Source organism: Gobio gobio, assembly GCF_949357685.1.
Source record: "Gobio gobio genome assembly, chromosome: 14".
NCBI classification, from domain to species: Eukaryota; Metazoa; Chordata; class Actinopteri; order Cypriniformes; family Gobionidae; genus Gobio; species Gobio gobio.
In genome coordinates, this window is record NC_137107.1 from 34,466,171 (window position 1) to 34,478,527 (window position 12,357).

Sequence of the window (12,357 nt, forward strand, 5' to 3'; positions counted from 1 at the left end):
ACGCTCACAGAAAAGACCAAGTAGCAAGAGCTAGTAAAAAGAAAGTAAACAACAACAGATTAGACGACGAAACCCCGTCAGAATTAGATTCAAATAGTTATAGATGGACCAATACAACAAACAGGGACAGTTCGTCTGCAGTTTTTGTGACTGGTGTTTGTTAAGGTAACTTAGTTCTCTTAAAGTAGTTCTCTAATTACTATTGCTATTAATAATTTATTCATTTATCAATTTCCACGTGTTTTAAATATTATACACTATTGATATTAATTAACTGAATATATATTTTGTTTATAGGTTGGGGGTTTTATAGAAATGTATGCAGTTATACAGTATAAAACTTTAAAGGCCATTTTCTCAAAATGAGTTTTTTCTCACACTCAGAGTCAGATATATCCACTTCAGTAGCACCTACAAGCACCAACTTTTGCAGTCTTATACTGAACTATATTCTGAAGGCTTTTACAGAGGGATTTGTTGATAGATCATTCCTATCCTGAGTTATATGTCCTTTAACTCCAAAAAACATGGCGAAAATTGATTTTTTAAGGCTATTGTCAGTATTCTCTAATTTACTAAAGCACAAAATAAGATATCCAGAATCCCCTCTGTAAAAGCCCTCTCATCTAACATGTCAACAAATAGAACCAAGAATTTTAAACATGGTCCTTTCCAATTTCCAGATTTTGTTTTTGGAAAAGTATGCAAATGAGCGTATATTTAAGTATATAAGGCCTCATTTGCATATTAAAACATTCATTTACACAAAACTTGCAATACATTTTTTTCTTATGTTTATGTCAGTAATAAACTGGAGAAGTTTCACAGTGATATCTTGTAATTAAAAAAAAATCCCTATTCACCTGTAGTGTCTCGCCTTAATCATTAATAACTATTGTGTCCATGCTTAACTAATGCATAATTGTGAACAAGCAAATCATTATTATTACTAGTTTAACTAATGCATAATTACGGACCCTTTAAATGTAAAGTTAATCATTAATTACTAGTGTGTTCGTGCTTAACTAATGCTTAGTTGTGCACAAGTTAACCCTTAATTAATGCTTAACTAATGCATTATTCTGGACCCTTAAAATAAAGTGTTACCAAAATTTTTTAATAATTTTTTCATTCTTTTTGGTTCTACTTATCCATAAAATCCATAGCTTCCCATAACAAACATAGCTTCCCTTTCAAAGTTTTAAACTTTAGCCAACTTTAATGGCACAACATTTAGTACCATTGTTATGCAAAATTTCAAATAAAACACATTCATCGTCTTACATAGATTATATTCAGATCAAAATATCACATTCATGTAAAAAAAAAATTGCATAACGAGAACATTGTACTGTACTGTATGTTATAATTTTCCATCATTCTGGCACTGAAAATCAAGCTAAATGCATTGTTAGTATTTTTATATAAATAAACCACTTCACTGATTTAATAGGTTCATTAAACAACACATGCCACTGACATAACATTTAGGAAAAACAAAATCTGGATCATTCATTTGTAAAGGTCTTTATAGATTATAGTATAATGTCATGCTTGATTAAGTATTGAGCCCACAACTGTATTTATTAGAAACTGCAAAGCGCTGTCCTTCTCCATCAGGGATTGATCATATGATAGTCTCTCAAATGCATGGTGACGTTGTTGGGAAGTCCGAGCTTGATCAGCTCCTTTTGTAACTGAAAATATATGAGCTTTATGACACACCTATCATGTGCTGATATTTTATTCAGTCATATCATTTAATGATCGCACTCTAAAAAAATGTATGCTATATGGCACTAAAAGTGGTTTTTGGACGTAATCAAATAGGAACCACTTTTGGTGCTATATAGCACCATATCTTAACATGTTCTGTATATGGTAGCGGTACTATATAGCACCTCAGCCAAAGAACCGGTGAAGAACCACTGAAGCACCAAGATTGGTGCTATACAGCACTTAAAGAGGTTCCCCTATATGATTATGAGCCAAGAACCACTTTTAGTGCCATATAGCAACGTTTTTTTAGAGTGCACTTTATACAAATTTTAAAGTATTTATAGCATTGTTGCCTTTTTATAATATGTTTATATAGAGTTGTATGTAGTATAAATATATATATATATATATATATATATATATATATATATATATATATATATATATATATATATATATATATATATATATATATATATATATATATATATATATATATATATATATATATATATATTAATTATGTAAAAAAAGAAAGAAAAGAAAAAGGATACATTTTCATTGCTCTGTTGAGTTACTCACCTGTATAATCACCAGCTCTTCAATCTGAGACTCTGACAAATGTTCTTGACTTGTAACTTCTATTCGCATTCCCATTTCTGATAAAAAACAGGTCAGGTGTCAAAACAGTTTTGATACTCAGTTTAAAAAATAAATTATGTTTTGAGATTATTGATAACTAAACAAACAAACAGATCACATATACACAAACGTCTCGGTTACGTATGGTAACCCTCGTTCCCTGAAGGAGGGAACGGAGACGTACGTCGGTATTACCGACGAATTGGGATCACTTCAAAGAGCCCCTATCAGCTTCGAGAACTAAAGAACAGGCCAATGAACAATTGGCGTGCGAGATTTGCATCTCGCGCTCCGCCCCGCGCCGCGGGTATAAACAGGAAGCGAGAGTATCGCACTGACGTTTTTCACTGAGGAGCCGAACTAGTGACTCGGCCATGCAGTGATGGAAGGAACTGTGGCGACGGGACATACGTCTCCGTTCCCTCCTTCAGGGAGCGAGGGTTACCATACGTAACCGAGACGTTCCCTTTCAGTCGGTCACTACGACGTACGTCGGTATTACCGACGAATTGGGATCCCTATGGAAAACGCCACAGTTACTACCACTACCAGCACCCAGCGAGAGCCCCTCAGACCCCGTTCTGATGCGGGCGGGGAGATTCACGCAGGGAGAGTCACACTGCCGTTCCGCAAGACCCATTCAGCAGACTGATTGGATAACGCTGGGAAAGCGTGCCCGAAGGACGCTGCAGGAGCCACATCATGCCCAGAGGGAGTTACCACGTGGAAAGAATACGTATGGGCTGGCCGTGGGCAGCTCAACATATGAAGTCCCAGAGGTGGCCCCGGCCTATTACAGGCGGGGGACGACACCGTATTGAGACGGCAGAGGAACTCTGCCAAAGGAAAGACACGAGCTCGTCGTAGGGAGCTGTACCGTGGAGAATACACGAGTGGGACCGCGGTAGGGGTCACGACATACGGAACCCAGTCTGACACAAGTTCCACCAATGCATACAAGTGCCAGACCTGGCGTCGGATGCTCCGCAACATCTGACTGCCGAGGGGTGCTGAGGACTCAACAGGGTTCGCCAATCCTGGGGAACTCGACTGGAGAAAATAAGCGCACGTATCCGTTCCATGGGAAAGGGAATGGCGCAGCAAGCCGACACTTAGAACGGGCACTTCAGTGAAGCTGACTATGGGAAGCGAGCACACGAGAAGCCACCGGTTCTACACGTAGGCTATAAAACCTAGCGAACGTGTTAGGTGTGGCCCAGCACGCAGCTCTACAAATGTCTGTCAGCAAGGCGCCACGAGCCAACGCCCAGGAAGAGGCTACACCCCTGGTGGAGTGAGCTCTAACCCAGAGCGGGCAGGGCACGCCTTGGGACTCATACGCCAAGACGATGGCATCCACTATCCAGTGGGCCATCCTCTGCTTGGAGACAGCCTTTCCCTTCTGCTGTCCTCCGTAACAGACGAAGAGCTGCTCTGAGGTCCTAAAGCTTTGCGTTCTGTCAACATAGACGCGCAGAGCGCGAACTGGACAGAGAAAAGCCAGGGCTGGGTCTGCCTCCTCTGAAGGCAGCGCTTGCAGGCTCACCACTTGGTCCCGGAAGGGAGTAGTGGGAACCTTGGGCACGTATCCAGGCCGGGGTCTCAGGGTCACCTGAGAGTCACCCGGCCCGAACTCCAGGCACGATTCGTCGACCGAAAATGCCTGCAGGTCCCCTACCCTCTTAACTGAGGCCAATGCAATCAGGAGGATTGTCTTTAGAGACAAGATCTTAAGCTCTACTGATTGTAAAGGCTCGAAGGGCGCCCTCTGCAGTGCGGTCAGCACCAGAGTCAAGTCCCAAGAGGGTATAGAGGAGGGGCGAGGAGGATTTAGTCTCCTCGCTCCCCTCAGGAACCTGACGATCAGATCGTGCTTGCCTAAGGACTCACTATTAACGAGGTCATGGTTTGCGGCGATAGCGGCAACATATACCTTGAGGGTGGAGGGAGACAGCCTTCGCTCCAACCCGTCTTGAAGGAAAGATAGCACAGATCCGACCGAACACTTTCGGGGGTCTTCTCGGCGAGAAGAACACCAATCGACGAACAGGTTCCACTTCAGCGCATATAGCCGTCTCGTAGAGGGGGCTCTGGCGGAAGCGATGGTGTCGACTACCGCTTGCGGTAGGTCACCTAGAACCTCCGCGTCCCGTCCAGGGACCAGACATGGAGTTTCCAGAGGTCTGGACGCGGGTGCCATAGGGTGCCCCATCTCTGAGTTAGGAGGTCCTTCCTCAGAGGAATGGGCCAAGGAGGTGCTGTCGCGAGGAGCACTAGTTCCGGGAACCACGTCCTGTTGGGCCAGTACGGAGCTACCAAGAGGAGTTGCTCCTCGTCCTCCCTGACCTTGCACAGTGTCTGTGCAAGAAGGCTCACTGGGGGAAACGCATATTTGCGCAGAGCCCGGGGCCAGCTGTGTGCCAGTGCATCCGTGCCGAGGGTCCCCTCGGTCAGGGAATAAAACAACTGGAAGTGGGTCATGTCGGGGGCGGCAAACAGATCGATCTGTGTGGCCCCAAAGCGACTCCAGATCAGCTGGACCACCTGGGGGTGGAGTCGCCACTCTCCGGGGAGCACTGGCAACCGTGAGAGCTCATCGGCCGCCGATTGAGCAGGCCCGGAATGTGAATGGCACGAAGGGACCTCAGATGCTTCTGACTCCACAGGAGGAGATGGTGGGCGAGTTGGGACAAACGGCGGGAGCGTAGACCACCCTGTTTGTTGATGTACGCAACGGCCGTCGTGCTGTCCGTCCGGACCAGAACGTGCTTGTCTTTGAGCGACCCTTTGAGGCGGCTGAGAGCAAGACGAACTGCCAACAAACCCGGGCAATTGATATGGCATTGCAGTTGGGACCCCGTCCACAGAACCGATACTGCAAGCCCGTTGTACGTGGCACCCCAGCCCGTGGGTGAGGCATCCGTGGAGACAGCATGATGCCTGGACACTTGTTCTAGAGGCACTCCTGCCCGTAGAAATGAAGGGTCCGACCACGGGCTGAGGGTTTGGCGGCATCTCGGCGTCACTTGGACACGGAGGGACCCGCTGTGCCATGCCCATCTCGGGACTCGGTCGTGTAGCCAGTGCTGAAGCGGTCTCATCTGGAGCAGCCCAAGCGGTGTTACTGCGGCTGCTGCTTTCATATGCCCCAGGAGCCTCTGAAAATGTTTCAGTGGGACCGCTGTACTGCGTTTGAGCGTACTCAAGCAGCTCAACACCGACTGGACGCGCTCCTCGGTGAGGCGCGCTGTCATGGCGACCGAGTCGATCTCCATCCCGAGAAAAGAGATCCTCTGTACGGGACAGAAGTTGCTCTTCTCCCAGTTGACCCGAAGACCCAACCGGCTGAGGTGCCGAAGCACCATGTCCCTGTGTTCGCACAACTGCTCCCGCGACTGGGCAAGAATCAGCCAGTCATCGAGATAGTTGAGGATGCGAACACCACGCTCTCTCATGGGAGCAATGGCCGCCTCCGCGACTTTCGTGAAGACACGGGGCGACAGGGACAGCCCGAAGGGCAGGACTTTGTACTGATATGCCCGTCCGTCGAAAGCAAAGCGTAGAAACGGTCTGTGTCGAGGGAGAATCGAGACATGAAAGTACGCGTCCTTCAGGTCGATCGCTGCAAACCAATCTTGGGGACGGATGCACCTGAAGATGCGTTTCTGCGTTAGCATTCTGAACTGCATCCTGTGGAGGGAGCGGTTCAAGTAACGCAGGTCCAAGAACGGCCGTAACCCGCCGCCTTTCTTGGGTACAATGAAGTACGGGCTGTAGAACCCGGACTTCATATCGGCTGGAGGGACCGGCTCTATCACGTCCTTCGCCAATAGGACAGCTATCTCCGCCTGAAGCACCGGGGCGCCCTCCTTCGGTATAGATGTGAAGTGGACACCCCTGAACTTCGGGGGACGCCGGGCGAACTGAATCGCATAGCCGAGTCTGATGGTGCGGATGAGCCAGCGAGACGGACTGGGAAGCGCTAGCCAGGCCCCCAGAGACCGTACAAGCGGGATCATCGGCACCACAGACGTACCCGGAGCGGGGCAGCGCAGCGGAACGCAGGGGCCCCAGGACGACATGGGAGTGGTCCGTGCAGGGGTCTGGGTCTGACACACGACCTGCATCCGCTGAGGGGACGGGCGAGCGTGGGGAGGCACATTGTGTGCGTTCGCACAACCAACGCCCCCTATTGGCGAGGGGAGAGGTGTCTGAGGGGTACGAGGCATGGTAGCGTCGCATACCGCCAGACACGCTCTCTTGGCACCCAGAGATGTTGGAAACTGCTCTTTTATTGATAATTTGGGCGGAACAGACAAACAAATAGTTTTCCCCCAGCCCTCCTCCGGGGGAAGGAGTGGTGCTGCAGCCATCTCCTGAAGAGCAGTTTCCTCCATCTCTGGGCGGCCCGTCTCAGGGTCTCTTACGACGGCGCTTGCCACCTGGCTTGGCAGCGGCCTGAGCTGGCTGGACGTTCTTCCCGCAGCCAGCTCCACGCCCACGGCCGGTTGGAGGCTGCTGCTGGGCTGGGGCGGGAGCGGAGGCGGCCGCAGGAGGACGTCCTCGGCGACGGGCAGGCGGAGACGCTGCAGCCGGCGGCTGGGTGGAGGCAGCAGTGGGCCGCCGGTGCAGGATATGTTTGATGGCCTCCGTCTGCTTCTGGGCGGCCGAGAACTGCTGGGCGAAATTCTCGACCGCGTCGCCGAACAACCCGGCCGACGAAATGGGAAAGTCCAGGAACCGGTTCTTATCAGTCTCCCTCATGTCGGCCAGGTTGAGCCAGAGATGCCGTTCCTGGACCACTAAGGTGGACATCGCCTGACCAACGGAACGGGCGGTAACTTTCGTCGCCCGGAGGGCGAGGTCCGTCACCGCCCGGAGCTCCCGGAGGAGCTCTGGGTCAGACCTACCCTTGTGCATGTCCATGAGTGCCTGGGCCTGGTGCACCTGGAGCAATGCCATGGCATGCAAGGCAGACGCGGCCTGTCCGCAGGACCTATAGGCCTTCGCAGTCAGACTGGACGAAAACCTACAGGCTTTGGACGGGAGACGAGGATCACCACGCCACTCGGAGGCGGTCGCCGGACGCAGTTGCATCGTGAAGGCACGTTCGACCGGCGGGATCCTCTCGTAACCCTTGGCCTGTCCGCCGTCAAGGGTAGTGAGGAGGGAGGAGCCTCCAGGTCTGTTTCTGGCACTAAAGGGTGTCGTCCACGACCTGGAAAGCTCCTCATGCACCTCCGGGAAGAATGGCACTGGGGCGGAACGCTGAGAACCAGCGCGACCCCCCCCCCAGGAACCAATCATCCAACCTAGAAGGTTCGGGACGATGTGGAGGGTTCCACTCAAGCCCGACCTTTTCGGCGGCCCGGGAAAGCATAGCCGTCAACTCGGGGTCCGACTCAACCGTTGCCACTCTCCCAGAGGGAGGCAGTACAGCTGAGTCCTCATCCTCCGAGGACTGGAACTCCCCCTCCGATGCTGCAATCGACATCTGCTCGTCTGCGGGCGCTCCGAAAGAGATGACTGGGCGCCCATGGGCGGGACCAGCGATCTCTTCCGGGGGCGCCACCGGCAGCGGTGCTTGTGAGGGTTCAGGGACCTGCGTAGGGACACTAGGCGGGTTTGTCCTGAACGTAATCCTCAGGTCACCCCGGCCATCCGTCGAAGTAGGTCTATCCTGGTTAGGGATAGCTCTAGATCGAGGTATGGGGAGGGGGACTCTGCCTTCCCGAAGGTAGGTGAGTCTCAACCTAAGCACCGCAATAGTCATGTTCCCGCAGTGAGAACACAAGCTATTCACAAACGCTGCCTCAGCGTGCTGTAAACCCAGGCACGTGATGCAGTGATTGTGGCCGTCAGCGGGCGAGAGGGAACGACCGCATCCAGAAACGCACGGGTGGAATGACATCTTGAAAAAGACGCAGTGACACACCCGTGTTGCTCTCTTTGTGAGGAAACGCTCTTTTAAGAGAGTGCTGAAGCACCCAGGGAGACCGCGGCAACACACAGGGAATAGTGCAGCCTGTGTTTGCACTCAATTTGGAACGCCCACCGAAACCAACAGTTTGTTTTGCTGTGATAACAGCAGTTGTTTTAATGCAGCTTGAGATCTCGGTCCCACTGGAACAGTCGTCACACCAGCACAACGTCCCTCTTCTCCTCTTCTCTAGACTCTCGAATATCGCTGAATGGAATTCAGGAAGCAGTCTGTACTTCAATGCCGTTCGGCTCCGAAGTGAATGACGTCAGTGCGATGCTCTCGCTTCCTGTTTATACCCGCGGCGCGGGCGGAGCGCGAGATGCAAATCTCGCACGCCAATTGTTCATTGGCCTGTTCTTTAGTTCTCGAAGCTGATAGGGGCTCTCTGAAGTGATCCCAATTCGTCGGTAATACCGACGTACGTCGTAGTGACCGACTGAAAGGGAACATACCATACTTATCTGAAAAGGTGTTGATGTGATGGTCATCGAGTTCACCAAAAAGCAAACAGAAGACTAGCGTTAGCAAAACTTTATCATGTTATACATTTGATATAGACGTTCTATTATTTTTATTTTACAGAATCCACATTTACATCCACATTCATTTTCTTGTTTCCTGTGTGTAGTAGCCTGATGTTTATTATTTTATTTCATTACAGGAGGTATATTAGCTTACCATTGTAACAGAAGAAAGGCAAACTGGCAAAGCAGTGCTCATCTGTCCACTGACCAAAGTATTTTAAAGACACAGCTGTGCAGTGTTGAGCTCCCTGCTGTCCCGGGACATCTGCACCATTATCTGGTTGTGCAACATCGCCTTTTTTATATGGCAGCCAATATGTGAAGGAAGAGCTGCTCTGATCTGACCACAGTCTGTCTCTGTGTAGACCAATCCAAACAGTATAACTATTATAATAACCATTACTATAATAATAACGTGTAACATTCAGTATCTGTTGACGCTCTGTCTCATTTCTCACACTGGCCAGGTCTGTGTATTTCTCTCTGCAGTAGCTCTGAGCTTCAGTCCAGGTCCTTCCCTCATATACCAAAACATACTTCTGAGAGGAGTTTCCTCTACCTAAAATAAAAATATACATTTTAAATCAATCAAGTGTTCATTTGTTACTCAGTCAACTATGTTTAAATGTATACATTTATATCTACAATCCATTTACATTTATAATTTTTATATTATAATATGGTATACTTGGGTTTTGATCCAAGCCAACTAAGCTAGACATGTTCTAGAGATCTACCACAATACTGACAGTGACATTTGTTGAGACTTACTGATTAATATTTCACCGAAAGGAAACTAAATATGTATATAGCATATTAAAAAAAGGTTCAATTGAAAAATGTTCAATTGGAATGTCTTACCATCATAGCAGACAAATGTGTTTGCATTGTCACATAAAGAATCATACCAGTTTCCATTAGGATCCATGGAAACACAAAGTTTGTTCCCACCATTGTTGTCTGGTTCATGATAAAAGTTTCTGAAATCTTTCTTTCCTTCCTGATATAAATCATTGTTTTCCAATGACCATCTCCAGCTGTTCACATCATCATACAGTCCAACCCAGGCTGAACCATTGTAACTCCCATTAACTGTGTTAACCAGACTGTTCATTTCCTCCATGTTATCAATGGTGGCCAGATCAGTGTAATTCTGTCTGCAGTATCTCTGAGCTTCAGTCCAGGTCTTGGATTCATTCACAAAGTGATACTGACGGGTGCATGAATATTCTGTGCAGGTTCCTGTGAATTTTTTAAAGCACAGAAAATAAATGCAATCAGCTGGTCAGTGATGTACCAACAAACCATGATACCCTTATGAAACAAAATATATGGAAATATATTACTTTATTTTTAAAGACCCTTTATATTGTGATATTTTAATACATCTTATTCTCATTTATTACATTGTTTAAATTAGATTAAATGAATGGTTATTTTTATTATTAAAGATCTACTCACTCACCACTGTAGCAAATGAAAGGTAATGCAGTATTGCAGTTTTCATCTGTCCAGCTCCCAGAGTCTCTAAATGACACTGCAGTGCAGGATTCACTGTTTCCAGCATTATCTGGCTGTCCTGTCCTCCAGTTACTGAATGAAGAGTTGCTCTGATCTGACCAAGATCTGGTTCTGTACAGTCCAATCCAAGCAGTTGAATAATATAAAAGTAATGACCGAACTTTGAAGTTTTCGATCTCATTCCTGATACTGATGAGGTCTGTGTGATTTTCTCTGCAGTAACTCTGAGCCTCAGTCCAGTTTTTGGACTGGTAAACAAATATATAACTTTCACTAGCATTCACTCTTCCTGTGGAAAAACAAGTTATGTGAAATATGATAAAATAATAACAAATATTTTGTTCTAATTATTTGTTAGAAAGTCCATCAGTAGTTCTCACCATCATAGCAAACAAATGGAAATCTATCAGAGCAAAAGGCTTCACTCCATTTTCCCTTATATGACATGTACACACACATACTCTGTCCACCTGAGTTCACTGGTTGCTGGACATACCAGCTTTTAAAACCTCCCTCTAATGCTGTATTCTCCAGAGACCATCTCCAGCTGTTCAGATCATCATACAGACCAATCCAAGCGCTGCCATAGTAAGTCCCACGTACTGTTTTAATGAGCCTCTTCATTTCCTCCATGTTATCAATGGTGGCCAGATCAGTGTAATTCTGTCTGCAGTATCTCTGAGCTTCAGTCCAGGTCTTAGACTCATTCACAAAGTGATACTGGAGGGTGCATGAATATTCTGTGCAGGTTCCTGTGAATTGTTTACAGCACAATAAATAAATGCAATCAGCTGGTTAGTGATGTACCAACAAACCATGACCATATATGGAATTATATTTTCTATATATGGGAAACAAAAATATATGGAAATATACTAAATATATTTTCTATATATGGGAAACTAGTGCTTATATTTTTCAATATACTGCAGTATATGCATTGCTATATATTGGTAACACTTTATAATAATGTTCAGTTGTAAGTCATTTATAAGTGGTTAGTTAATGATGAACTAATAATTTACAAAACATTCATAAATTATTATCAAGTGATATGCTAACATTTACAGTATGTATGTTTTGTAAATTCCATTACAAGTCATTTACAAGTGATTAGTAAATGATTAACTAATCATTTACGAAACATGACTATGCGTTTATAAATGATTAATAAGTGAAATGTTAATTATTTTTTGTATGTTTTGTAGATTCAGTTATAAGTAATTTACAATTGATTAGTTAATGATGAACTAATAATTTACAAAACATGACTATGCATTTTATAAATGTTTAATAAATTGTACATTTTTGTATGTTTTGTAGATTCAGTTATAAATTATTTACAAGTTATTAGATAATGATAAACAAATAATTTACAAATCATGACTACGATCATAAATTATTATATGCTAACCCAGTGTTTCCCAACCGGGGACGAGAGCAGGGGTGCTGTGTAAAAGTCCTTCAAATATTTTTTTTGGTTAAAATTTTTCAAATAATTCTCTCTTTGTAAACTTTGTTCAATAGCTTTTATGACCAGTCATTTTTGGCTAATAATCTGTATATGCCTTAAAGTCCCTGTAAAGGCAATTCTGAGATTTATTTCTAAACACATTATAAATGTTAGAAATGTATTGCTGAAACACATTACAAAGACTGTGAACTATGAAGTACTGAATTGAGAAGTTAGACCGTTAAACAGTTTTTCACCGTTGCTGTGTTCAGGATTTTCTGGGCGGGGCTAAAACGGTGGCTCGATGACGCACTGGAGCCACCGAGCCTGGCTCCTCCCCTAACACGATCATAACTAGAGCACATTCGCATCAGTTCAATCGCGAGTTACTGTTAGTACTGTTAGTTACTATAGTCAACAACTTACATAACAGCTTACAAAACAAAAACGATGAAGAGGTGGATTAATTTTGTGAACAGCAACCTTGATGGAGAGCTGAGGATCATCACCGACAC

The 12,357-nt window shown here is 46.0% G+C and overlaps 1 protein-coding gene across 1 annotated transcript; it reads right to left on the bottom strand.

Moving 5' to 3' along the window:
- Positions 1 to 1,139: 1,139 nt before the first annotated feature.
- LOC307137575 (C-type mannose receptor 2-like) lies at positions 1,140 to 11,135 on the bottom strand. The gene is made up of 5 exons (XM_079835325.1): positions 10,770 to 11,135; positions 10,334 to 10,678; positions 8,797 to 10,110; positions 2,302 to 2,378; positions 1,140 to 1,697 (listed from the first exon to the last, which is right to left on the bottom strand). Exons 1-3 carry the CDS (start codon positions 11,020 to 11,022, stop codon positions 9,665 to 9,667), a joined length of 1,044 nt encoding a protein of 347 aa, XP_079691451.1. The 5' UTR covers positions 11,023 to 11,135; the 3' UTR covers positions 1,140 to 1,697; positions 2,302 to 2,378; positions 8,797 to 9,664.
- Between the last annotated feature and the right edge of the window lie 1,222 nt (positions 11,136 to 12,357).

Coding starts and splice junctions, on each gene's coding strand:
- LOC307137575 (XM_079835325.1), bottom strand. CDS start 11,022: ATGGAGGAAATGAAGAGGCTCATTAAAACAGTACGTGGGACTTACTAT. Junction 10,679..10,769: donor TCCATTTGTTTGCTATGATG/GTGAGAACTACT, acceptor GTTTTTCCACAG/GAAGAGTGAATGCTAGTGAA. Junction 10,111..10,333: donor ACCTTTCATTTGCTACAGTG/GTGAGTGAGTAG, acceptor AAAAATTCACAG/GAACCTGCACAGAATATTCA.